The 27026-nt window shown below is 40.9% G+C and overlaps 1 protein-coding gene across 3 annotated transcripts in view; it reads left to right on the plus strand.

Moving 5' to 3' along the window:
* Positions 1 to 26804, plus strand: part of NBN (nibrin) — a 71871-nt gene extending 45067 nt beyond the window's left edge. For 2 of the 3 annotated variants that reach the window (XM_077810043.1, XM_077810044.1), the window contains 8 exons: positions 1858 to 2005; positions 2478 to 2759; positions 3309 to 3780; positions 6859 to 6930; positions 8616 to 8771; positions 10001 to 10114; positions 12691 to 12740; positions 18934 to 26804. In XM_077810043.1, the coding sequence (XP_077666169.1) occupies positions 1858 to 2005; positions 2478 to 2759; positions 3309 to 3780; positions 6859 to 6930; positions 8616 to 8771; positions 10001 to 10114; positions 12691 to 12740; positions 18934 to 18964 (1325 nt within the window). In that variant the 3' untranslated portion in view covers positions 18965 to 26804. Of the gene's footprint in view, positions 1 to 1857; positions 2006 to 2477; positions 2760 to 3308; positions 3781 to 6858; positions 6931 to 8615; positions 8772 to 10000; positions 10115 to 11139; positions 11272 to 12690; positions 12741 to 18933 lie in introns of all 3 variants that reach the window. The other variant, XR_013345113.1, reaches the window with a different exon arrangement.
* Positions 26805 to 27026: the final 222 nt, after the last annotated feature.

Raw genomic sequence — 27026 nt, forward strand, 5'->3', positions numbered from 1 at the left:
TTTCCACATCATCTGTCACTAGGTTGCCTCCCCCATTCAGTAAGGGTCCCACACTTTCCCTGACCACCTTCTTGTTGCTAACATATCTGTAGAAACCCTTCTTGTTACCCTTCACATCCCTGGCTAGCTGCAACTCCAATTGTGCTTTGGCCTTCCTGATTACACCCTGCATGCTCGAGCAGTATTTTTATACTCCTCCCTAGTCATCTGTCCAAGTTTCCACTTCTTGTAAGCTTCCTTTTTATGTTTAAGCTCACTGAAGATTTCTCTGTTAAGCCAAGCTGGTTGCCTGCCATATTTGCTATTCTTTCCGCAATTCAGGATGGTTTGTTCCTGCACCCTCAATAAGGCTTCTGTAAAATACAGCCAGCTCTCCTGGACTCCTTTTCCCCCTCATATTAGCCTCCTGGGACATCCTGCCCATCAGTTACCTGCGGGAGTCAAAGTCTGCTTTTTTGAAGTCCAGGGTCTGTATTCTGCTGCTCTCCTTTCTTCCTTTTGTCAGGATCCTGAACTCAACCATCTCATGGTCACTGTTGCCCAGGTTGCCACCCAATTCTACTTCCCCTACCAACTCTTCCCTGTTTGTGAGCAGCAGGTCAAGAGGAGCACAGCCCCTAGTTGGTTCCTCCAGCATTTGCACCAGGAAGTTGTCCCCAGCAGTCTCCCAAAACTTCCTGGATTGTCTGTGCACTGCTGTATTGCTCTCCCAGCAGATGTCAGGGTGATTGAAGTCCCCCATGAGAACTAGGGCCTGTGATCTGGAAACTTCTGTTAGTTGTCCGAAGAAAGCCTCGTCTGCCTCATCCTCCTGGTCTGATGGTCTATTGCAGATGCCCACCATGACATCACCCTTGATGCTCTCTCCTCTAAACTTAATCCAAAGACTCTCAACAGGCTTTTATGCAGTTTCATACAGGAGCTCTGAGCAATCGTACTGCTCTCTTACATACAGTGCAACTCCTCCACCTTTTCTCCCCGCCTGTCCTTCCTGAACAGTTTATACCCATCCATGACAGTGCTCCAGTAATGCGAGTTACCCCACCAAGTCTCTGTTATTCAACCACATCATAGTTCCTTGACTGTGCCAGGACGTCCGTTCTTCCTGCTTGTTTCCCAGGCTTCTTGCGTTCATGTAGAGGCACCTAAGATAGCTAGCCGATTATTCTATTTTCTCAATGTGAATCAGGAGGCCTCACCTGTTGCACCCTCCTCCTTGTGTTTCCTCCCAGTATCCCACTTCCCCACTTACCTCTGGGCTTAGGTCACCATCCCCTGGTGAGCCTAGTTTAAAGCCCTCCTCACTAGGTTAGCAAGTCTGCCTGCGAAGATGCTCTTCTCTCTCTTCGTTAGGTGGATCCCATCTCTTCCTAGCAATCCTTCTTTCTGGAACAACATTCCATGGGTTGGAGAATCCAGAGCCCTCTTTCCAACACCACCTGCGTAACCATGCATTTACTTCCACAATTCGATGGTCCCTACCTGGGCCTTTTCCTTCAATAGGGAGGTTGGACGAGAACATGACTTGTGCCTGAAATTCATTTATTCTTCTTCCCAGAGCCACGTAGTCTGAACCACTGAAGGTCATCCTTGGTAGTATCATTGGTGCCCACGTGGAGAAGTAGGAAGGGGTAATGGTGCGAGGCTTGATCAGTCTCCTCAGACGCTCGGTCACATCCTGAATTCTAGCTCCAGGCAAGCAGCACGCTGCCTGGAGTTGTATGTTAACTATTGAATCTCTGTGAATTTATAATTAAAATCAGTTAACAGTAATAGTACTGTAATAATGGCTTATACATACACAGAGCCACAGGAAGACTGCTAACTTTTTAATTGTTCCGTATGTTCAACTTGCAGCTAAACAGCTGGTTAGTTCAGGATCAGCTATTCCGCATCCAACCCTTTCTCAGAGTTCGACTGTAGATGAGACCATAATGCCTGTTACTACAAGTGATAACACAGCATATGTAGCTGACACAGAAGCAGAAGAACTGATGGACACATGGTAAAGTACACATTGAAATAGTTTCCTAAGTTGATGTCTATAAATAAGGCTATTAGAGCCAGTTATAGACTTGCCATAGTCAGTGGGGCTCAACATTTTATGTGGCACTCCCTAACTTGCAATAGTAAACTGTGGTCACTATCCCGGTGGTCCATCTTCTGCCTTGAAGTGATAGGGTATAGCAAGAAAGCCAGCTGGGGCATCAGGTCTGACAGTAGAAGATGCAATTGGTGATGCAGCAGATCTGATTGGCTCTTTTAACCATGTTCAGAATTATAAAGCAATTTCATAATTATCTAGATAATTTAGTCATATTAATAGCAGGTATTAATATTAATTTATATAGCTTCCATAAGTGTTCATTGTATACCACAGGTACAGCTGTATTACTGTGGTGCTCTGTAATGTGTATGCTGTTTCTGCAATGACTGCCTGTGTGTTTACTGAGTATTTTTTTCTCCCTTTTGTGTAGTATGGAGATAAGCGGAGAGAAGAGAGAGAAAACTCCCAAAATGGATCGCAGAGACAAAATGTATTCACAGAATATAACCACTGTGAAGGAGACTCCCAGCACTAGTGGCAATGTAAATACAGGGACAGTATTACCCAAGATGCATAAAACACCTGGGGTTGACCAAAAAAGTCAACCCCTCTCTCCCTCTAAAATTTTAGGAGTTAATAGAAATAGAGAGAGAGCTTCACAGCAAGAGTCTAACTCCATTAAAAATTATTTCCAGGCAGCTCCAAAGAAAAGGTATGTTCACGGAAATTCTTTTTTTCTGGGTATTTTTCATATTGTCAGATGGTGCTATTTTTGTTTTAGAAAGTAATTTGTTTTAGTTCAAGGGGCATACATTTTATTCCCAATGTAGATTTTACTACCTCCCTAAGAAATTGAATTCCTCTGTTCATTTTTTTTATTTTAAACTGGCCATTTCTAGGTATCAGTTTCTCCAAACAGAAAAGTGTATGCTAAGGTTGCTCAGATTCAAATCCCAACACAATAATGAAAAATGCAGAAAATCATAAATTGAGGTATATAAATAAAGATTGCCTTAACTCCCACTTATATTATGCAACGCTCATACAGCTGGTTCATCTCTGTAACAAACTCCCACGGACACCCAACATATAGCCAAGCACAGTGCACACAACCAAGTACTCTAATCACTTAAGCAACATTACAAAATCAAAATGAAGAAAATCATCACTTGTGGATTTTTGGATTCATATTCAGTCATTGTGCATTGTTCACTTACTGAGTTTATCATGTTGAAAAATTCTTTGTTTCTTTCTGGCTAAGGGAAAGGATTGAAGAGGGAGAAACATCTGTACCTAAACTGGCAAAGATGGAGGAAAAGTCATCTCATCTTTCCAGTCAAACCCAACCCACAACTTCCTTGATGTGGAAAAGTAAAGTGGAACACACTCAAAAGGAACAATATACCTTGGACCTGAAAACAAACCTTTCACCTGTAGACACAAGCCTAAAGCTTGCAATAGAAAGTAGCAAATCAGAGAAAGATAAAACTGTTACTAAAAATGTTTCCAGTGAAAAGCCTGCATCAAAGAAAAGAAAAGAATTAGGTGGTTTAGCTGAGGATGCAGCTACACTAGAGCTTGTGTTTGGGAGCAAAGAGCTGGATTGGGAAGCTGAAATGGGGGATCATGATGAGGAGCCTGGAGCCAATATGCAGAAAAAAAGACGTTTGGAAACCAAGGGGAAAAGGACTGAAGAAGAAAATGTAATTCAAGAAGAAGCCAATAGGATATTGGTAAGTAACGTTCTTTATTAATCACTTGTTATGGACCTGATTCTGCAAGTTGCAGTGTCATTGGAGGAGCCTGTGCAGCAGCATCTTGCAAGATTAGACTGTTAGCACAGAGACAAATACAGCTTAAGAACCAGATACCAGCTTTGAGCAATTTGAATGCATTGTATTAGCTCTTATGCCATTATAAACGAGCAGTAGGTGTAGTTTGGGGATTTTATGTAAATGTTGTGATGGATGACTTAAAATATAGACTTCCTGGCTCTCTAGAAGTCACTATCCTGTATCAGAGTAACAGCCATGTTAGTCTGTATTCGCAAAAAGAAAAGGAGTACTTGTGGCACCTTAGAAACTAACCAATTTATTTGAGCGTAAGCTTTCGTGAGCTTCCGATGAAGTGAGCTGTAGCTCACGAAAGCTTATGCTCAAATAAATTGGTTAGTCTCTAAGGTGCCACAAGTACTCCTTTTCTTTTCACTATCCTGTAGTGTTTTTAGAGTTTATTTCCCCAGATGAAGGCACTTTATAACTTTAAACTAGCATCAGTTATTTACGCTTCATGCTTGCTTTCTGAAGCTGTCAATTTGCTCTTGTTAAAGAAATATAGCCTTTATAAGCAGAACAGCCAAACCTTTTCCTGTCCTGAAGAGAAGGTTTTTTAGTACAGTGTGCAGTTATTGTTAACTGTTATGCTCCTGAATTCCCAGGAGAAACTGTGTCAAGCTCCTTTCCAGCTGCAGAATTTCTGTACCTGTGTGTTGGGCGTCAGCAAGATGATATATTGTCAGATCATTATGTGTTCTTAGCGTTCTTGCCTAATATCTCTCAAATAGCTAAGCCTCATATGTGAAACTGAGACACTAGGCTGCATAGACAGAAGTCTGGTCTGATATGGGGTTAGTTTCTTAAATATTTTTCTTAAACTATAAGTATATTGCAGCTTAAATATTTTAGCCAACCTTATGGGTTTAGAAAGGTTTATGAACTGTAAGTGATGAGTGTCTGAAACATTTTGGTTGAATGTAAACGGCTATTGTGACTTCTCTCTTTTTCCCCCTTTGGAAATATTCCTCTGTTTGCCACAGAGATTCTTTCCTAAAATAAAGCACTGTCCCATTTTTTTTCCAAACATGCTCTTCTGTATGCTGACTCCATATATCAGTCTTTGTTGGGCTGCCACAGTAAATCAGCCACACTTTTATTCACAATAGTAAATTAACTAATGTTGCTCGCCAATGAAAACTCCTTTTCTAGAGGTACATTCTGAAGTTTTGAATGCATGCCACTTGGAAAAGCCAAGAATGTGTCAACAAAACTGGTCCCAGATTAGCATGCTGTGACCGTTAGCTAAACAACAGATATTGGACACACAGGTTATACAACTTTTTTTATCTTCAGATTGCAGAAAGAAACCAGAGTTTTAAATGTTCTTATTTCACATTTATACAGCACCATAAATTTACACAAAACTTGTAGAAATATAAAACTGTTCTTTCTTAGGTGACCAGATAGCAAGTGTGAAAAATCGTGACTTTTTTTTTTCTCCAGGGGGAAGGAGAAGGAAATATAGTTGCATATATAAGACAGCCCCTAATATCGGAAAACTGGTTGCCCTAGTTTTTACCCCAAAGAGTGTATAATCAAAGTTAGACAATGTGAGTGATGACAGCAGGCAAACGGAGGAATAAGGGTTATAACAAATAAGGGCTGACATGATTGATTGTGTGGTTATGAGCTTGTGATTACTGACTCTTTAAAATTTGAGAATGAAGTAAAGTCCTAGAGGAAGACTAGAAGGCACTGGCTGTTTGGTCTAATTAAAAATAAGTTACTTGGAGGAGGACAGGAGAAGATGCTTGGGAGAAGGATATTATTACAAGCATAGGGGACAAGTGTGTGTATTTGGAGGTGTTAAGGGAGCAAGGATTAGGTTTAATTGACATGGTGGTAAAAACACCACAAATTGCTGAAGCTTAATTTACACTGGTGGGAAAATTACCTAGTGTAGACCTGGCCTAAGTGTGGTAAAAATAATAATGGGATTTTTTCTTTGCATCAGATAACTTTCCACATTATACAGTAAAGAATCCCCTCACTTCACCTATATCGTGGAACCAAAAATTACTTGTTTGTTGAAATAAAGGAAGCTGATGACATTCACCTGAAAGAGAGCACTTCTCAAGACTCTTTAGACATAACGCACTTATAGTAACTAAAGAATTTATTATAAGCTTAATTCTTCATGTGGTAGACAAGTTCTTGCCTGATAACTGTGGCCTGGAATCCTTCTTTGTTTGTGTCCCTTTTCAGAGGTCAGATAAATGTTTTTGCACACATTCTGGAATCTGAGGTTGCAAATCTGGAATCTGAGGTCTGATTTGTACTGAGATTCTGGTCATGTGGCTGAGGTAAAAGTGTAGACAAGACTTTAGTTTTCTGGTGTGAAAGAACATATTTGGTATTGAGCCAAAAATGACAGGGGACTTCTGATAAAAGACAAAATTTTAATCTAATCTGACCACTTGGGCCACTGCAAGTAAACAATTTAGAAAACACTGAGTTGATACTAGCACCTTCCCCACTGGATTTTTTCATAACAAACACCACTTGTGACGTCAACACACCTTTATAGCAGAAAACGAAAAGCCTTAGAGGAAGTTATTAGTTATTGAGCAAAATTGTGATGTGTAGTAGTCTGCTCTCCCTTCTTTAACTACAGGCTGTGAGGAGACTAGCCTTGATCCTAATCAAGATTGCTCCCAAATTGACACTTACATCTAGTTATTTCCTGACCATGAGCTCTGGGATATAATTTAAAATAGAAAACTAATAGTTTCATTCATACCTGAAAACTTACAGTGATTTTCATAATCCTTACTGGTAGGATTTTAGGAATTATGAATTTGTAAGGAAAAACACTTTGTTTTCTTATACTAAAAAAAGTAATCTGAACAAACCAGGGACAGTGGTTTTATGAGAACAACGCATTGTTAAAGTATATGTCCAGGGTATTTTTTTTAAAACATGTGATCATAATTTACATTTACAATGACTGCTCTTTAAAATTGTTTGGTCAAACAGCAAGAAAACGAACTTGGCACTGTTCCAACTTCAAAGAAGAAAATTGAGATTAAGCAGGAATCATCAGTTTTGGTAAGAAACTAGTCAATGTAAGGAATACCTAGCATTAGTTAATACTGAGAAATGTGAAGGAAATGTACCAGTTTTTTGCTTTTAAAACTAAGTTCATATGTGTGCAGTAGACATAGGAGGGTTTGATGAATGAGGGCTTATTTAAACATAAAAATTGTACCACTTTAACTATATCAGTATATAGTCAAAGATGTACAGGTACACCACCAGCTTCTCTTGTGTGGATTCAGTTACATTGGTATAAAAGTGCTTATCCCATATAGATTATTACCATAGGGGAAGGGAGATAAATACACCAGTAGAAGTCATCTTTATATTGGATATATATTGTAACTGTGTCCATAATAGGGCTTTCACTGGCATAAAATTATTACAGTAGAATAAATCACACCCTTAACTAAAATATTATTATTAATCGTGTTTATTATGGTAATCATATGCCAAGAATAAGCCCTCCTTGTGCTAGGCACTGTACAAATAGTAGTGGAGTTCCTGTCCCAAAGAGTTTTGTAATCTGAATAGACCAGACAGACACAGGGTGGGGGAAGGGGTATAACACACAAGCAAAGTAAAAATATGATGGCAGCAAATGTCATATTGGTTCCATAATTTTGAGGGGTTGGAAGATCAGCTAAATGGGGGTCGGGGGGAATGAAGGAAGAAAGGGCACTGAAAGAAAGAGGGGGTAAGGGGGACAGGGCAGGGGAGAAGAAGTTAAGAGAGCAGGTATGGAGTGAAGATGACATGAAGAGATTGAGAGGGTTGAAGCAAACAGCCAATCAGCACAGGGCAGAGAAAGTCCAGTCCAAACCGTAGATGGTTCTCTGAATGTCCAAAGGTCCCTGATTTGGCTGCTTCTGCAGCTGCTCCTATGGGCTGGAGTCTCTGGGTACATCTACACAGCAGCTGGAGATTAATTTCAAACTCGGGTAGATCAAGCTAGTTTGCTAAAAATAGCAGTGCAGCCAGCATCACAAAGTACGTGCCAGAATACAGTCCCATCTGAGACCCTAAGTACGTATTCAGTTGACTAGTCCAGTGGTGTGAAAACTTTTCCAGTCGCCCACCCCCTTACCATTAGAGGAATCTGTTTGTCCCCGTCTCCTCACAAGGTGGGTGGCCCGCTGAGGTGAGTCTGGGTGGAGGTGGCTCTCTCTCCCCACCTCCCTCCATGGGGGCTGGCCCAGGCCCCACTGCATGGAGCTGTCACAAGCTGCCTGGCATTGCCACTTGCCCCCCGAATGTTCCTCTGGGTGTGCCCCACAGTTTGCCTAGCCCATGATGTTGTCCACACTGCAGTGGTTACGCTGTTATTTTTAGCATGCTAGCTTGATCAAAGCTAGTGCTTGTACATCTACCTGAGCTGGGAACTACATCTCCAGCTGCAGTGTAGACCCAAACCCAAACCTGGTTCCTTCCTGCAATTTCCCCCCCAAAACCACACGGCAAGGAGAGGAACCACCTGGGTCTGAGTTTCCCCAGAGTGGGGATAACACTTAAGTTTAGACCAGGCCTTACTTTACTAGAAATCTAGTTTTAAATTTTAAGCTTTATCTAGACTGTTCTGAGCTAATATCTGCCTTCCATTTCTAACCCGTCAAGTGTACATTCTCTGATCTCTTAAAATAGGCTCTTAGTTTACTGAACAACTTGAAGTTCTCCTTTCCCCTTTTTCCTCTCACAAGAACACTGACAGACTTCAAGATGTCTCCAGCAATCTGCCCAGCAGACTCTTGTTGACTGAATTTAGATCACTGGTTGTTAGCCATCCAAGGCCAAATAGTCTTGTTGCTGCACAAATCGATTACGAGCAACTGAACAACTTTAAGAAATTCAAAAAGGTGAGTGCATATTTTAAACTGCCACAAGATGGCACTGTTTGAAATAGCTATGTAAGTGCTGCCATAATACAAAAGAAATGTTATTAGATGAAAGGCATTCTTAGAGATTCTACTTCCACTTATATTTTATTAACTTGCTGTCACCATTGTGGTGAAGAGCAAAATACTGTGGCTATTTTTGTATTAATTTATCAGACAGATACCAGAGAAGGTTACCTTCCACCCAGAGGCAACCCGGGGGGGGCATGCGGTGTCACGTGCTCCCCATATTCGCTCCTTGGCTTGTACTGAGCACCTTCACATGGACTGAGCATGCTCAGTAGCAGTACTGAAGCTGGCTGCCCTCACTTGCGTCCCTGTCCCCCCATCAGCAGGCACAGGCCATCTCTGCTCCCACCACATGATTACCTAGAGACCTGTGTTCTTTCTGGAGGCTTGTGCAGTTCTTACTCAGGCTGATTCATTAAATGATACTGTGATCTTGAACAGTATCATAACGTCAGGTTGTATCTCTTCTTAGGCTTACTGTGTCACTTTCAAATAACATATTGAGAACATATATTGGCTTGAAGTTTTACATTTTGAAAATTTGGATGTCTAAAACATACTACTAAAATGCATGTCTTATAAAACTAAAATCAATTGGGTTCTGAGAGTGACTTTTACAAAACTTTGTGTTCATTGTAGGAATATAGCTTCAGCCCAGAATTTAAAGAGAAAGTGGAGTGTAATCTAAGATATGCAATACATTACATTTAAGTAAAAAATTTAAATGCCTTTAAATGGACATGGTCATCTTGAAAATCACATTTGTATGAAAATATTGTACCTACCATAGTTCCAAGTGGCATTTTAAAATTGTTTAATAGGACATGCAGTATCTTTGAAAGTATCATCCTTTCTGTTTTGCTGGGTTCTGCATTACAAATTCTTCTCTACATCAGACTGGATTAGAAACTTAAAATATCAGTTTCTCTTGTTTTCAAAATGCATTTTAAATGTATTAGCTTATTAATTTAACAAATGAAAATATAACTAGTCTTTCTTTTGGGGGAGAGTTGGCAGTTTGCAGGTGGTGTGCTATTTAAGTAGAACTGTTCATTGCATAGATACTGTTAGACAGATTGGATGAAAGGTGTTCTGCCACTGTGAATTTACTAGAGGTGGCTACTCTGGTCTTACAAGGTTGTCAGCCTGCACTATAACAGCAAAAGTTTCTTGTCCAACAGGTACCTTATCCTGGAGCAGGACAACTTCCACACATTATTGGAGGATCAGATCTAATAGGTCACCATGCCAAAAAGAATTCACAGTTGGAAGAATGGTTAAGGCAGGAAATGGAGGTAAGGAATTCTTTCCAGGCAACAAAACAACTGTGGTCCTTCCCAAGAATAGGGCAACTCTGTACTAAAAGTTGAGCCTATGTGCGGAATGAATCTGCCACTTAACACATCCAAAAAGATGTTAGGGATGTGACCCAAATAAACGAAAGGGGTTCATTGACAAGGCTGACACTCTACTGATTCTTTTGGATAAATTTGATATGTAATATTAATAAAATGTTTAATAACATTTTAAAATCTGTTCAGACTGTTAGTACAGAGGAGACTGCTGTAAAGTAAAAGGCACTGACCTAGGAGAAAGTGATTTTCATGACTGAGTGAAATAAACATTTTATTGAAGCTCAGCCCTGCATGAATTCTGAGTATGGCAGTGAAAATGTTTACATTAACAAGCTCAGTGACCTCAGCTTTCAAGGCGCTCAGTGCAGCACTGCTGATGGTCTGCTCACAGACTAGAATGCAGTTGATATTCAGATGAAAAATATGTATGAGATGTGAATGTTGTAATCAGGAGACTGAAGGTTGTGTTTTTCACTATAGAACATCCTGCCATTTCTATGAAATTTATATGTTGCTGTAGCAGTTCTCAACTTTTTAATTTTGTGTGCTGCTTCTTAAAAAAAGCTCCTCTCATGGGCCACATCCCATCCCAATCTCCCACTCCAGGTTCCATATCTTTCCTGTGGTATCAGTATTACTTGGTTAATTGGAAAGGTAATAAGACAGTACTAAGGAGAGAACGTGATAGGTGGGACTTCTTGATTTTTTTACTCCATTCCTACTTTTGTATTTGCTGTTTATTTCCTCTGCCTGATTTGATTTTACCAGTTGATTTCAGCACTAGATCTTATCTTGCAGTATAGCACTGCATAATCTCTCCTGGCCACTTTGCAATTTGCCATCTTGTGTGCTTGTTATCCTAATTTGGCATCCACCACAAATTTACTCATTGTTGAATTTCTATGAGAAGGACATGAGCTGCAGAGCAGGGAGGTTCTGACTCTTTTTTCCCTCTCACCCTCTAGCTCATGATTAATTTTAGCCTTTGGAAGACCTAAAATTAATCATAACCCAGATTCCAATTAACAAAGTATCGCCGCTTGAAAACAGACATAGATGCTTTACTCCCATGACAGAAGCAACTCCGGTTAGAAGAGGTCAGCAAACCACAGTTTGAGAGTGTGCTGTTATGCAAATTTTTCAAAGTAGTTTAGAATATCGTTTGCGTAAAAAGGTACTGTGCAGGGTGTTGGCCTAACCCTGAGAGATGCTAAAGATCTGCAGCTTGTATTGTCTTTAGTTGTGGATGTTCAGCACTTCTCTGGCTCAACTCTTAAAATTTTATAGCAACACAAGGGATCAAACTCAGAGGACAGTTTAAAATGGTGAAATTTGCAGCTTCTTTTGCCCCTTCCTTTTTCGCCACCAAAGCGTACATGTTACACTTACACAGTATAGATTTTAACGTAGACTCACAACATACCACTTACACACCCCTATAACTCATCACCTGTATTAGACTAGACTTAATTACTCAAATTCAAAGTTGGTGCAGTACAAACTCAGTTGCTGAAGGATGATAGCACTGCATGAGAAAGCTCCGTAGTAGGAAGGTATAGGTAGTTGTAAACTGAAGTAGGTCATCCATTACTTTAACTTGCATCTCCTTGGCATAAGTGATGTTAACTCACAGCTACTTGACATGTGTAAAGGAGTCTGCCTTCACACCACTGCTGAACTAGTTCCAGAGTTTAAAACTAATTGTGACAAAACTCAAAATTTTGACCAACTAATAGGTTTCTGCTTGTTGCAGTTTTAGTTAGACATTCCTGTTTTTGAAAGTTCCGTTATGACAAGTAATGTAAAGGCCTGGATATTTTCCCCTCCCTTTCATTTTTGTCTGACACACAGGACAGCTACACTGTGCAGTTAGCTGGGGTAATTGCCACCTGGGTCTGAGCATTTGAGTTAGCCTAGCCTGAGTATGAGCATTCCCACAACAAAGCTGTTCCTCTGTTACTGTGTCCTCATTATTTCTGCTCTCATCCATACATGTCTGGGGGCATAGCCAATGGTCTTTTGATGCAGAAACTCTCTAATATTCTTTCCCAGTAAATTGTGGGAGAACGTCTCGGTCCTTTGGAGGAAATTGTGGGAAAGGGTTTTGTAGGACTTTCAGCTCTCAACTGATCTTGCCTGCACCTTCAGTGCAAAGTAGGCAAGTTCTAGCTTGAGCTAAACAACCAATCTGGCTTTAATCCATACCTCTACCCATGCACGCAAGCATAAATTCAAAGTCCAAATAAACACTTGCTTGAGGGTTTTGTATGTGGATGAGTGGTTTGGGCAAAAACATGTAACAGCAAGGGCTAAAACTACAGTGAAGACATACCCACAGGTGTCCGATCATTTTTCAGATTGGTTTCTGTAACTGTGGCCTACTTTAAGAATTGAAAACCATAATCTGACAATCCTGTAAAACGCATTGTATGTGAGGTATTCACAGAAAGATGTCTCAGTACAGGACTATTGTGTTAGTATGAACAATATTGAAGAGATTTACTTTATTTTGTCAGGAACAGAATCGGCATGCAAGAGAGGAATCACTTGCTGATGATCTCTTTAGGTAAGGAATTTTTTTGTTAGTGCTTTTAAAAGATCTGATATGTTATATATCGCTGACTTCTTTTCTGGACAAATTTCAGTTTTCTAATTAAACCATGATGGCTAATGCTCCATTGGCTGTCTCCTTTCTTGATACCACTTCTGAGTAGAACGTGTCCAAATTGACATCCTCTTCTGCTCTTTCCTAACTCTCTTTATACCTTAAACTTCATCAGTTCCTGGGCCGTACATAACTCCTTTTAATGTAACATTCAAAACTACTAGTCTTATTGGTAATTAGAGCCTTCTCAGATAGAATTGCTGCCGCTTCATCTCCCTCTTATAAACACCACTTTAGCCTATAATTCCAGGAACCGGGGCATTAAGTTTGAATCAAGAATCACTTTCCTATTTGTGAGGATGCAGCTTGCCTTCCTGCCATCAGAGTTTGCCAGTGCCTGTCTCCCTATTGGTTGGAAGGTTTTGCTCTGGCTGAACCAGAGACTCCCCTTCCCTGCATAAACAAAACTCGTCCAAAATAAAAACAGATTGCTTGGGTTATTGTGCTGTAATCAGAGTATGGGGGGGACCCTCTGCACTTTTCACAGAGGGGCTCTCACCTTTACACACAGGGATCCTAAATGGGCCTTTGCCCCTTTCATTTCCAGGCTTCAGCCCTTTCTCCATGAAAAGATCAGTACTGCGCTTCCCTTGTTTCCTTTTTGGTAGAAGACTCTCAGCAGGTCCTGCCATCTTCCCGCTCTCTCTCTCTCTCTCCAGAATAAAGCAGGCCTTTTTATACCCAGCATGCTGTTAGAAGCCTACAGTTCCCATGGTTCTGTGGCTCCTGACAGGACTACAAGTCACAGAATCCCTCTGTTTGGGGCAGGGCCCAAGCCACAGGAGTGAGGTGACACCTCTTATCCTGGCTCAAGACATTGATATGCTGCTGTATCTTGTACACTTCTAAATCTACCCTGTGTAAAACACCTTCTCTTTCATAAACCTTCTTTACCAGTTTTCTGCTGATAACCTCATTTTACTTTTACTTCTCCTTCCCTGTCTGCCTTCTTTAGCGAGGACATTAGATTCTTCTTCCACACCATTCCTTGACCAGTTCGTTCTCTGCCTCTCTACATCTTCTTTTCCTAGGCATGTGACTCCTAACCTAATCTCTAATAATAAACAAAAATGGAAGCCCACCCTGAGGCAGTCTTTCTCTTTATTCAGTTTTTCTCTTTAAAAGTCACTGTATTGTTCTGTGCCGTTCCAACCTTTGCAAATTGTATGATATGTATTGTAAACTATATAGTTTACTTGTATGTGTATGTATAGATTGTAACGTGGAATGAAGTGTTCTGTAATTATTGCTAGAGCTCTTTTTTTCAGTAATCACAAGAGTCACTCTAACAAGTTGATTGTTTAGAAAGAATTAATTTTTCATTGCTCCTTAAACCTGCTACTGTTGGAACTTTTAACTAGGGGTGGAAGAACCCAGAAAAATTCCAGCTCTGATTGTTTAATTCTACAGTTGAAAAAATTATGCAAAAATCACAGTTTGCAGAATCCAAACTCCTCTGTAAAAAAGAATAGAAATGCCAGGGCAGTAGAATATGATATGAGTGGGGCCCTAACAAATTCACAGCCGTGAAATCTGGTCTTTTGTGAGCTTTTACCCTGTACTATACAGATTTCATGGGGAAAATCAGTGTTTCTCAAATTGAGGTCCTGACCCAAAAGGGAGTTGTGGGGGGGGCGGGTCACAAGATTATTTTAGGGGCTTGCGGTGTTGCTGCCTTTACTTCTGCACTGCCTTTAGAGCTCGGCGGCCGGAGAAAGGCAGCTGTTGGACGGACACCAAGCTCCGAAGGCAGCGCCTCGCCAGAAGCAGCGCAGAAGTAAGGGTGGCAATACCATACCAGGCCCTCCTTACTTCTGCGCTGCTGCTGATGGTGCTACTACCTTCAGAGCTGGGCTCCTGGCCAGCAGCCGCCGGTCTCCAGATGCCCAGCTCTGAAGGCAGTACCACCATCAGCAGCAGTGCAGAGGTAAGGGTAGCAGTACTGCGACCCCCCCTCCCCCTCCTTTTTGGGTCAGGACCCCTACAATTACAACAGGGTGAAATTTCAGTTTTAAATAGCTGAAATCATGAAATTTACGATTTTTTAAATCCTTTGTCTGTGAAATTGACCAAAATGGACCCTGAATTTGGTAGGGCCCAGGATGTGAGATTAAATCTTGTGCTTAGTCTACAAGTATTATTGCAAAACTGAATTAAAGAACGCTGCTTACCATAGAATATTTGTTGTGAAGTGGGGTAGTAATAAGAGCACAAATCTCAAAGAATGCCACCATTTTTATCATCAAACATGCTGGAATACATTTGTTGTTGCCTTTATAAAAACACCCTTCATAGAATTCTACCTAGGCTCCAATTTATTTTCATGCTGCTTTTGATATTTAGTTTTAATATTTACTGTATTTATGTAAATCTTTTGTGTGGTGGAAACTTGTAACACAAACATTTCAATTTTAGACACGCTGCAACCTGCTGCTACTGGACATATCCTGATCATGGCCTTGATCCTGCATGACTTCAGTGGGAGCAGGTTCAGTGTCATGTAGTATTAGCAGCTGCAGGTTTCTGTGAGAATAGCATTTGAAGATGTGTTCAGCAGAATCAGTCAAGCAGCACTCAGAGATCAAGGCTAGCTAGAAAGAAAAGCTCCACTCCACAGAGCATGCCAGGTCTTGTCTCACACTTCGTAGTTTCTGTGGTCTGAATTCATTGCATATGCCCAGGGCTCCTTGCATCTCTCCATTCCATCCCAGGAGCTCGCTGTGTTCCATCTCTTTCTTTCAGGGACTCCCTGTAATCCTCTCCCTCATTTTGTGGCCTCTGCATGCTCCTCCCACCCCAATACCATATGCTAGCGTTTCTGTGTACTCTCTAGCTACCACATCTGGTCCCCCTGTCAAAGACTCTGCACCTTCTTCCCACTCACCCTTATTTTGTTTTGTTTTTTTTTTCTGTCTGGGAGTTAATAGTTTGTAGTGTTGTACCCATCTTAGGAGATAATAGATCATTCACAATGTCAACATGTTAAACTCTCTTGGGAGGATGGGCAGAGATGAGGGGTGCAATTGATGTTATGCTGAACAGTGGCTGCAGTCAGCCAGTTTGATCTCTAGAGAATTACAGAAGTGGTTGAAGTTGCTGGGTCTATAACCATATGCAAGGGCCTCTGAGTGTCACCCATTTTTCCTTCCCAATTTTCACCATGCTCAATAGGCCCATTGCTGCCTAGAACATTCCCTGGGAGTTTGGAATTGATCGGATGCAGCAGTCAAACAATTACAGCATTATATTCATGTGTACCTCATCAGGAGCACTAAATTCCCCAATAGCAACTATGTAGTATTGCGAACTTCCAGAGATGAAACATCGAGTCAGACCTTCAAAAATCATGACTTTATTTTTAAAAAAAAATTATATTGCATATTTTAAGTCAGTCTCTTGATCCCCAGGGTGTGTGCATGTGACAATTAGTGTTGTCCACTCTCCCACCTGTACGGGATAAGGTGATTTTGGCCCTGCTGCAGGAGCTCTCACCTCCACATCTGCCTGTCTCCTGCTCAGCAGTTAATCCTGTCCTCCAGTCCCCAATCAGTACTCTCCCCACCCAACCCCCCCAATTCAGTCCTCCAGTCCCCATCAACACCACCTCTGTCAGTTCAGCACCTGTACCCCAGCGACCCCCACCACCCTCAGTTCACCCTCCCAGCACTCACCCCATCTGCTCAGAACCCACCATCAATACAGTGTCCCCACCCTCCTCACCAGGGTTCTTCACCCTCTCAAGGCCTGGGAGGCTGCAGTGGGATCCCTTCTCCCCTGGTAGGGGAGCAACTGCCCTGGCCGTGGCTGACAGGATTTCTAAGTAAAATTAAGCCTCACTTTTAGAACTCCCAAATGGCAGGAGGTTTTTTGTTTTTTTCCAGTTGATTCAGTTGCTTATTTGAGGGTTGGCCCTCCCCCTTCTTTATGTCCCAGCATACAGCTACACTAGAACAGAGGTTCTCAAATTTCATTGCACTGTAACTGCCTTCTGACAACAAAAATTACACGATCCCAAGAAGGGGGACTGAAGCCTAAGGGGGTTGAAGCCAAAGCCAGAGGGCTTTCAGCCCTGGATGGTGGGAGCTGTAACCTGAGCCCTGCCACACAGGGCTGAAGCTGAAGCCTGATCCACACTGCCCAGGGCTGAAGCCTTCAGGCTTCAGCTTCAGTCCCGGGCAGTGGGGCTTGGGCTGGGGCTTGGGCTTCAGCCGGGGTCTGAGCAAGTCTAATGCCAGCCCTGGTGACCCTATTAAAATGGGGTCCTGACCTATAGTTTGAGAACCGCTGCACTAGACAGTTTGTACTCTCTACTAGTGTAGCCATTCTTAAGCTGACAGGCAATAGGTCTCCTGTCAGCTTTACTACTCCAGCCGAGCGATGGTAGTTATGTCAGCAGGAGACGCTCTTCCATTGACATAGCATTATCCACACTAGCGCTTATGTCAGTGTAACTTATGTTGCTCAGGGGGGTGATTTATTCACCCCCTCAAGTGCCATAAATCATGCCAACGTTAGCTGTCGTGTAAATAAAAGATATTATGTCACCCACCTTGTCTCTCTAACATCCTGGGACCAACACAGCTACAACACTCCTGCATACAGCATTATAGCCAGCCAGACAAGCAGAGAAATGCCATCAAGTTGAGCATAGGGCTATGTCTTCACTGGCAACTGAATGACAAAACTTGTGTCTTTCAGAGGTATTAAACCCCTCTCTCCCCCCCCCCCCCCCCCCCCCCGCCCCCAAGACAAAAGTTTTGTCGACGACAAATGCTGGTGTGAACAGTGCTTTGGTGGCAGGGGAGCCGACAAACAGCGGCTACACTGCGGGCCTTTAGGCAACATGGCTGTAGCAACAGCCCTGTAGCTAAAAGTGGCGTAGTGCAGAAATAGTCAAACATCCTGCTTCACTCAGCCAGAAGGTATATGCAGTATCTTTAGTTTCCCTATCTGAGGGAACTAGAAGTAGCTGTGGGACTTGAATTGCCATCAGTTATGTCTAATTTAAACAAAATGTGATTTCTTTTTTTTAAAAAAAGCCTGTACTCTATTACAGAACACATTTGTAATTCACCAGCTGAACTAGTGATTTGCAGTGTAAAGAATTATAGCATATTCAAACATGTAAGGAGCCTTTCCAAATTTTTAGTGTATTAACAGGATGCATTCTGTGATAGTTATTCACAGTTCATTGTTTCCCCAAAAAGGATAAATGAGTTGCCAAGAAACAACTTGAAATGTATTACAGGTCATTGCTAAGTGGTGATGTAAATTGGGTCGCAAGTTGTGACATTTTCCTGTCTGAGAGAGAAAAGAAAGCGGAGTAAATAGAATCCGATTTAAGGGAAGTAAAACTGTCTGATCATTTGGTTGCGGCTGTAACCTATTTATCTGTGAAAACAAAGCAGGTTAGAAGCAAAGAAGGGGTTTTTGTGTGTGTTTTGGGCTGGGGGTGGGAGGCAGGCCTGGAGAGAAAAAAGGACAGGGTTTGAATTCAAAGTATAAACACATTCCTGGGCACTAGTTAATCATTTTGTACCCTATCAAAAAAGTTCATTAAAAGATCAAGTGGTAGGAAGGAGCTGGAGAAGAATCAAGTGTGGGAGGAGAAGTGGAAGGGATTGGTAAATGCTTCCCTGAACTGAGCTGTACCATATGACATGGTCACTGTCAGTAACTTCATTGTTATTGAGAGGAAGTCCTTTCAGTATTAGCCTATGAAAATTCTTGCAGCAAGAAATAGCTTTCATGGTGAAATGTGTCTACAGATTTTCATTTGATTGCAATATTAAAGCATCTAAAAATCCCAGAAGGTAGTAAGTTACCTTTAACAAAAACTACTCACAAATTCTAGAAATGGCACACAGTTCAGGTGTAACTCTCTTTATTTTACTGGCAATAAAAAACAGTGCTGCAAGAGGCTGAACGTCCTCAACATCTGTTGACTTAGGTGGGAGTAGAGGGTACTCCTGACCCTATCAGAAAAGGAAATGTCAACTTTTAACTGTTTAAATCAAACATTTTAGCTTTGAATATCTGAAATAAATAGTTGGTATCTGTTTACTTATAACATTTTTCCCCCCTCTTACTGCAGATATGATCCTAATGTGAAAAGGAGAAGATAAATTCAAGAGAATTTACAATGAACCTACAGCAAAATCTTGATACCCTGGTTGCTGGTTCCAGTGTACAACATATATGGGAAGTCTAAATTACCTGTAAGAGTAGTTTTAAGTCCTGCTTTTATTAAAGGAAAACAGAACCAGTTTTACATTGTTGTGGCATTTAGAGAGTCCACATTTCTGGTTTCAAGACTTTAAACTCATTTGCTTTAAAGCAGTGCTATAGTACAACTTTCTAGATATTTACGGCTTCACTTCAAGCTTTCTTCTGTTGGTTTGAGATACACTTCTGCTATTACTCTATTGTTCTGAAAAAAGACCCGGTTAATTTGTTTAGCTTTTTGTATAACAGTAATAATTTGCTGTACAATAGGGCTCAAAGCACAAATACATAAACTACATAAAACAGACATGGTGGGGGGCAGTAACCTCATTTTCTGACTCTGAATAAGTTGGGCAGTCTTCAGAATGCTGCTGCCATCCACAGACCTCTTAAGTTTCTTTGAATACATCTAATGCTGTGCACCATGTGAATAAAAAGTTAACCAGACCTGTTAACCACAAGTCAAATCATGGCTAGCACGTTCTAGATGAGCTTTCCTTCACCTGGTGTGGAGAGAGATTTTATTCTGAGCATACTAACAACAATGCTGTTTACCAGTTGGATAACATAGGTGTCAGAATAAAATCCCTGTCTATAGTGGGCAGGAAAGTTTTAGAATTCTGCCCTCCACAATGATACTTACTGCTGTGGCTACTATTTCAAACCTAATATGGACAGAGTCATAGGTAACATTTAAAATAAAACCTTGCATCACATTAAAAGAGGCTTACAAAATTTCACTTTAAATAACAGAGCCAGTTCTGTTGCAGAAATGCATACAGGTGCTGAAGTTAAGTTACCTTAAGTTTAAGGGGAATTTGTTTGTTTGTTTTAAACCACTGTAGGTAGTTTACAGTGTTGTTGTAGCCATGAGAGGTGGGGGTGAGGTAATCTCTTTCACCAACAGAAGTTGGTCCAATAAAAGACAAGCTTTTGAGCTACACAAAGTTTTGCTTCTTTCACAGAGTTCTGTGTAGCTCAAAACCTTGTCTCTCACCAACAGACATTGGTCCAATAAGAGAGATTCCATGTGTTAGCAAGATGGTTACTGCCACCTTGAAATGATCAATGTACGTTACAGCTGTTGTATGTAGCCAGCTATCAAACATACATTTATTTTTACATGGCAAGTAGTCAGAGGTTTTTTTTAAACACCCAGATACTGCTTTTTCGTAACAGGCTTGATCTAGATTCCAATATATAACTTTGTCAGCAATAGTCAGTGCTCTCACAAGAGTGGCAGTTATGTGATGAGCCATTATGAATACAGTATACCCTACGAGTCTGGCTCTTAGATCTCTCATTCACTAGTTGGGGTGAAGGCCTAACATAAATCCTTGACTTCTCAAATTGTTAAACAGTCTGCTGCTATTTTCAAAGTTGGTGTCTTCAAAGCTGAGGAGAGCCTGAGCTTTTCAGTATTGGCATGTACCAAATTAATAAGTGAAGTTACTGTACTGTTTTATAATGAAAATATTCATTTTAAACAAAACTTCAATGAAATCAGATCACCTCAAATATCCATTTTTAAACTTTCATCATTTGTTCTGTTCCAGTAGGAATAAGAGTTGTATCAATGAGTTTGAAATAATACAAAGAATCAAAACGTGCTTACCTATTTATTGGGACCATTTGTGTTAAGTCATCATAGGCACTAGGAATCTTTTCAAAACCCACTTCACCTCTATTTCTATAATCTCAGTAAGCACTACTAACAAATTAAAAGTATATAATGTATAGGCCCTAGTGCTTCAAGTTAAAGCACTTGTTAAGGGAACTATTCCCATGTGTAAATGTACTCATATGTGGCCGCAGTATTTGGCTTATAAAGAAGACACAGCTCTTTCACATGGTGAGGAAAAAGGTACGTGATGAAATTGAGAAGGCTTTTTTTTTTTTTTTTTACACACACATCTCCATCATTTACAAATGGCTTGCACACATCTTCCTCAGGACAGATACAGCTCAAGCACGTTGAAGAGAATGCTAAGAATTGCTCAACCTGCCAGTAGCTCTGCATGTTCAGGGAGCCTGATTTTACTGATTTATTTTGTGGCTGTAATGAGCATTCATCCCTTTTTCTATTCCTCTTCTGGGAAAGTTTCCTTCTGCACAGGTTACTTATCTTCGAATGAGGAGAAATGCCATTTCTTGACTCCTTGTCCAAACAGAAAGGGGCTCTGTCCAAGAAAAATAAGCAGAAGTCCTCCAAAAGCCACAAGACGACAACCTCATTCTCTGTATGGGAAGGGGGATGCTTGTGAACCAAGGAAGAGAGAGAATAATTATTCTTGACAAAGTTGAGGTGATGAAGAAAAGGTTATCAGTGGGAACAGTGGTAGTCAGGATATCTCAGCTCTGCCCCTGACCTGCTAGGGGACCTTGGTCAAGTCCATTCATTGCTCTGTGCCTCAGTTTCCCTACCTGTGAAACAGGGCTAATGGCCCAGATTCACAAAGGCATTTAGATACCCAAGTCCAAAATTTTAGGCACCATTGGTATTCTGCAAAGGCCCCAGTCACCTGCCATCTAACCTAGTAGGAGCCTAAATGCTGACACCACATTGTGGATTGGACTCTTAACTCAAGTTGAGCTCCAAAGCAGGATTCTCAAAGCTATCTTGCTACCAGGGCCTGATCCCATAGGCTCTGAGCACACTTAACCAGTCACTAAAGACAACTGGAAGCATGCATAATTCAGAGCAGGAACTTGAAGCCAGGTGAATGCCCTAACCACCAGGCTATAGGTTATTCTGAAGTGAGTCTCAATCTCTCATGTCAAGAGCTGTTCTTGTATAAATAAATATTCATTAGGTCACAGAGAGAGACTGACTATAGCCCATTGGTAAGGGCACTCACTTGGGATGTGGGAGACTCAGATTCAAGTCCCTGCTCCAATGAATATTTAATAACATATACAGTAGAACTGCTCCAATAGGAGAGAGTCCTAGCCCAGCAGTCACCTGGGAAGCGGGATGTGCTCTGGAGCAGTTTTTTGAACGCAGTTCTCCCACATCCTAGGTGAGTGCTTCGATGACCAGCAGACAGTGCGTCATCAAAAAATTTCAAAACTGTTTGTGCTCTCCCCCATCCCTCCTCAGGCAGTCTAGTGCTTGTGCTGCACTTCCCCTCCACCTCTCCATGCGGTCTGGCAGGTATCTCAGGTCTTAGACATGATCGCCAGCAGGCCCTTATCACCCACTTGCTACCACTAAGGTTTCTTGGCTGTTCTCTAGCCTTTTCATCTGCTCCCGGGACCCCATCCCATCCCACTTCTCACCCTCTTTGGCTCCATTCTCACTTTTCTTCCCTGCACAATATAAGCATCCTTTAGTCTCCATCTTAAACACCACAACCTTGACCTCACTTGCCTTTCCAATTATTGCCCAAACTCCCAAACTGAGTCAACTGCATTTTCAATCATTTCCTGAAATACCCATCTTCTACCCTCTTCATTCCACTGTCCTCTTCCTGGACAAAGGAAGCTTCACTCTCCTTTTGACACTTTATGACCATCTAGTATTTGAAATCCTGTTAGCCATTGGCTTCCATGGCTCTCCTTTGCTACTATGTTTATTCCCTTCAGCATGTTGTTTGCTGGGTCTTTCTTCCCCTTCCCCTCTCTTTCAGTAGCTGTTTTCCACATATCTGTCCTTTGTGCTCCACAGCCTGGATGAAATGTCTAGGCAGTCTTACCCACTTTCATAGGCTCTGACCACCATCTTTGTGCTTATGACTCAAATATGTGCCTCACTACTCAGGACCTATTCCACATCTTGGCTCAGTAGTACTCAACCAGCGGTACGTGTGCCCCTGTCGGTACTCAGAGGTATGCAGGAGGTACATTAACTCATCTAGATATTTGCCTAGTTTTACAACAGGCTACATAAAAAGCATTAGTGAAGTCAGTACAAACTAAAATGTCAGAATTATTTGTTTATACTGCTCTGTACAATATACACTGAAATGTTAGTACAATATTTATATTCCAAGTTTATAATTGTATGGTAGAAATGAGAAAGTGAGCAATTTTTCAGTAATAGTGTGCAGTGACACTTTGTATTTTTATGTCTGATTTTGTAAGCAAGTAGTTTTTAAGTGAGATGAAACTTGAGGTTATGCAAGACAAATCAGACTCTTAAAGGGGTATAGTAGTCTGGAAAGATTGAGAATCACTGTCTTGGCTGATCTGGTAACTTAAATTGAACATGGCAAAGACCGAGCTCCATTGTTCCTGCCAACATCCAAGACTTTCGACACTTCCCTCTCTGAACCCTTGTAATCAAGCTATATTCAAATCTTGAAATTTCTGCATTTCAATATCTTTAAGAACCAACCTTTTCCTTGTTCAGATTGTCAAACCTCTTGTTTAATCTCATATCATGACTTGACTATTGGAACCACCTCCTCTCTAACTCTAACTACACCCACCTTGGGTCCATTCAGAACACTGCTGCCAAGCTGTTTCCTAGTTGATCCTGGCACTATGCTTCAAATCCTTCCTCTGGCTCCCCTTTTTCCACTATATCGAAGACAAACATTTGGTTCTTACCTTCAAAGCCCTTATCTATGTAGGTGCTTTTGAAAATTTTACCCCTCGTCTTTCATCTCTGTCCTTAACCACTCTCAAGCATCATCAACACAAACTGGCTCCATAGGCAATCAATAAGCCAAATGGAATGGGTCTTCTACTCCAGACAGAGCTAGCGCAGCCCCAGGCAGACCTGTCTGCAAGCTGACAAAAAGCTAAAGGGATTAATATTTTTCCAGAGAGAACTCAGATTCCTCTGGGATGCATATTCTGTCACATCAGTGGTCACAATCTTTGCTATGCATTTTCCACATTCCTCCAAGACACAACACAGTACAAAAATAAAGGTGGATGGGACAGTAATTCTAGTAGCATATATCAGCTATGGTAGGCCTCCTTTTTGGTCTCACCGCTTCCCCTCTGACCTGGGCTTAATATTTCTCCCTCTGTCTCTAAGCTGTTATCTGACTTGAGATATTCTGGACAAATTATCTTTACATTGCACTCATCTAGAAAGAAAGTCTTGGCACAAAGAAATTTTTCTAAGGGGAGGAATAAAGAATAGCCCCAGGGATGCTGGCTACTATTCAACTGTTGCATGAAGATCTGTCCATAGGTCTCAGCTTTAACTCCTTGAAGGTGCAACTTTCTGCCCTCAGTGTTTTAAATCCAGATCTTCCTTGGCCTCTATCATCCTCAAACTTGCCAAACCTCTTAAAGCCCTTCTCACAATTTCCCCTGCAAGGACCAGAATGACATCTTCAAGACCATTACTTGGACTCCATTTGAATGCTAATGTCAACAAAGCCTTGCTTTCTCTGTCAAAACATATTTCAGTTGCCATCACTTTAGAGTCCCAGATAGTATAGCTCTTTCAAGTAAGACACTTTTTCCTCTTTCAGGAAGGCAAAACAGTTCTTAAACAGTCTCCCAGTTTTATTCCAAATGCTCCTTCTCTCCCCAGTTGAGGTAATGTGCTCCCATTTGTCAGCTCAGTTCAAAAACAGCCACAAGTAGTACCGAGAAACTCTTTCACGTTGTTTTTTGTTTTAAATACAAAGTTTAACAAGTCTTTTGCAGCTTCAGGAACCAGATGGATTCACTGTTACATAATAGAAAATGCAAGGCTTCCAGAAATGCAGCATCCAAAGACATCTAGGCTTATTTGCATGGAGCATGGCCACATGCTGGTCAGAACTTCAGCCTTAGTAGGGAGAGCGATGTAAGGCTGCACTATAGTAGTCTCTCCACTTTTGCCAGATCTACAAACTCAGTTTGCAAGCATCTGCAGAGACCTCCTTCAGGAGGGCGATACTCCAGTCTCTGGTCCCAATTTAAACCCTCCAGGGTCATAGGGGAATCTTTCCTAGGTCATCTTTCCTACTTTCTCTCCCTATTGTTCCTCACTACTCATTTCTTGCCATCAGTGAAGACCATCGAGAAGAATGCCAATTGTCTTTCTTCCAGTTATGATTACACTAAATCATCCTATCCAGCTGTATTCAGTTTACTTATCTTAGAGCAGGTTCCCAGTAAATAGATTCCATTATCTCCCCTTAGGGTGACAGGTCTAAAAAAACCAAACAAAACTAATCTCAAAGCTGGGTTGAACGATTACATTTAGGATTTAAATTTTCTACAACTTCGGATGAACTCTTCTAGTGGGTTGCCAGGTGAGTAGGTCCAGCATTCCCTTCAAAGCACATGAACTGCTACTGGTCTGTAGAGAAAGAGGGTGCAATTCAGTCAGGATTAGTGGGCACAACATTTATAATGTAACACACCAACCTGTGGAACTCAGTGCCTTAGGTGAACACCTTGGTAAGATTCAAGAGAAGATTACGTATTGTAGCTGAATAAAGAATTCTGCAATTACTCTCTAGTATAAAAGCTTTAGCCACATGTCAGACCTCACGTTTCAAGTTATAAGCCAATCTGCTAGACCCCAAAAGAAACTCCCCCCATGGTTTATTATTACACAAGTGCCTTTCTTTAAACAATTACCACTGTTAAACAGGCACGTAGTAAGTGCACTATTAGTCAGGTCTGGTATGGCAATTCTGAGGTTGAACTCCAAGATACTTTCAGGGATCAAATTATTTTAAAAACTTCATGGCTATAATTTAGCCTGGCGATATACTCAGTATTGCTTTGGATTATAACCTATTTCTGAACCAAAGGCAACCATTAAAATATAAATTGCATTGCTGCACAATCCAGGTTAGTGCTACCTTAGTTAACTGCAATTTTATTATCAATTTGTAAAATAAGTCCAGGTCTTCTGAAAATACCAAATATTAGTCTGCATAATTGACAGTTGACAGCTTTTTCATCGGGTGAAAAAAAGCCAGTTGCAAATATAAAACTAGCAGCTCCTAGCATAAAAGGGAAGATTTCTCAGTACTGCGTCAACCAGTAAAAAGGCTTATTTACACACTGGCGAGGTAACATTTATTCTTCAAATTCTAGACATGCATACTGAATACTGCTGCTCTGTCCAGCCTATTGACCTGCACTCAAACCTTAGTTGAATGCTTAGGAACACTGGCAGGAATGGAAGAGATCACTGCTAACTCTTTGGGAGGTGCTGCAAACCTAGAGCAATGGATACCAATATAAGACCCTCAGTAAAAAGCTCTGCAATTAACTCTTGTCATCATATTAAGTGTTTATAATATCTAAGTAGCTGCTGCAGCTAAAGATGGGACTAGTCTGTCTTCTACATTTTTTTGCTTTTGTGATTAAGTCAGTCCCTTTGTCCCATTTAATTATTAAACTAGAAGTACATGAAAAATCAAATTTGTGCATGAATGATGGGAATGCTTTTTATAATCTGTAATGTTATTTTGTAAGTTATCTACCATAAATGTCTGAAACACCTCCAATTTTGGATTTGCCTCACCGCCATGCAAAAGTATTGCAAGTTTGTTACAAGCGCAATTAGGTTCTTTAATAAAATCTTTAGCTCATACCTAATGTATGCGACTTATGTAATAAAATCAAAATCTCTTAATTAGATAACTATGAATTAGGTATAAGTTTTAAACTATAGTTACACAAGTTCTGCTAAAATGATGGGGAAAGATTATACTTGTCTACTGTGTCTGCTTATGCAAAAAACACACCAATTGAAACCAATTATTCACATAGCTCTTTGTTTTCTAGATACAAAAAGTAGTTAATAGTTTATGGAAATTCTAATGAAACAAGAAATGGCTAAATTCAAATCATGTGGGCATGACTGGGAACAAAAGCAATTATTTAAAAATTTTGCCTTGTTTTATTTACATTGTTTATGCTATTGAATTTTATAAATTGCTTAAGTTTGTAAACTACACAACTAGGTTTTTAAAATGTAGATTCCTTAGCCTTCAATTGAAAATACTATGGTTTGAATGCCTGTGCCTCACTTTTCCCTCACTTCCCTTACGC

The sequence above is a fragment of the Eretmochelys imbricata genome, chromosome 2 (genome assembly GCF_965152235.1).
Source record: "Eretmochelys imbricata isolate rEreImb1 chromosome 2, rEreImb1.hap1, whole genome shotgun sequence".
Taxonomy (NCBI): domain Eukaryota; kingdom Metazoa; phylum Chordata; order Testudines; family Cheloniidae; genus Eretmochelys; species Eretmochelys imbricata.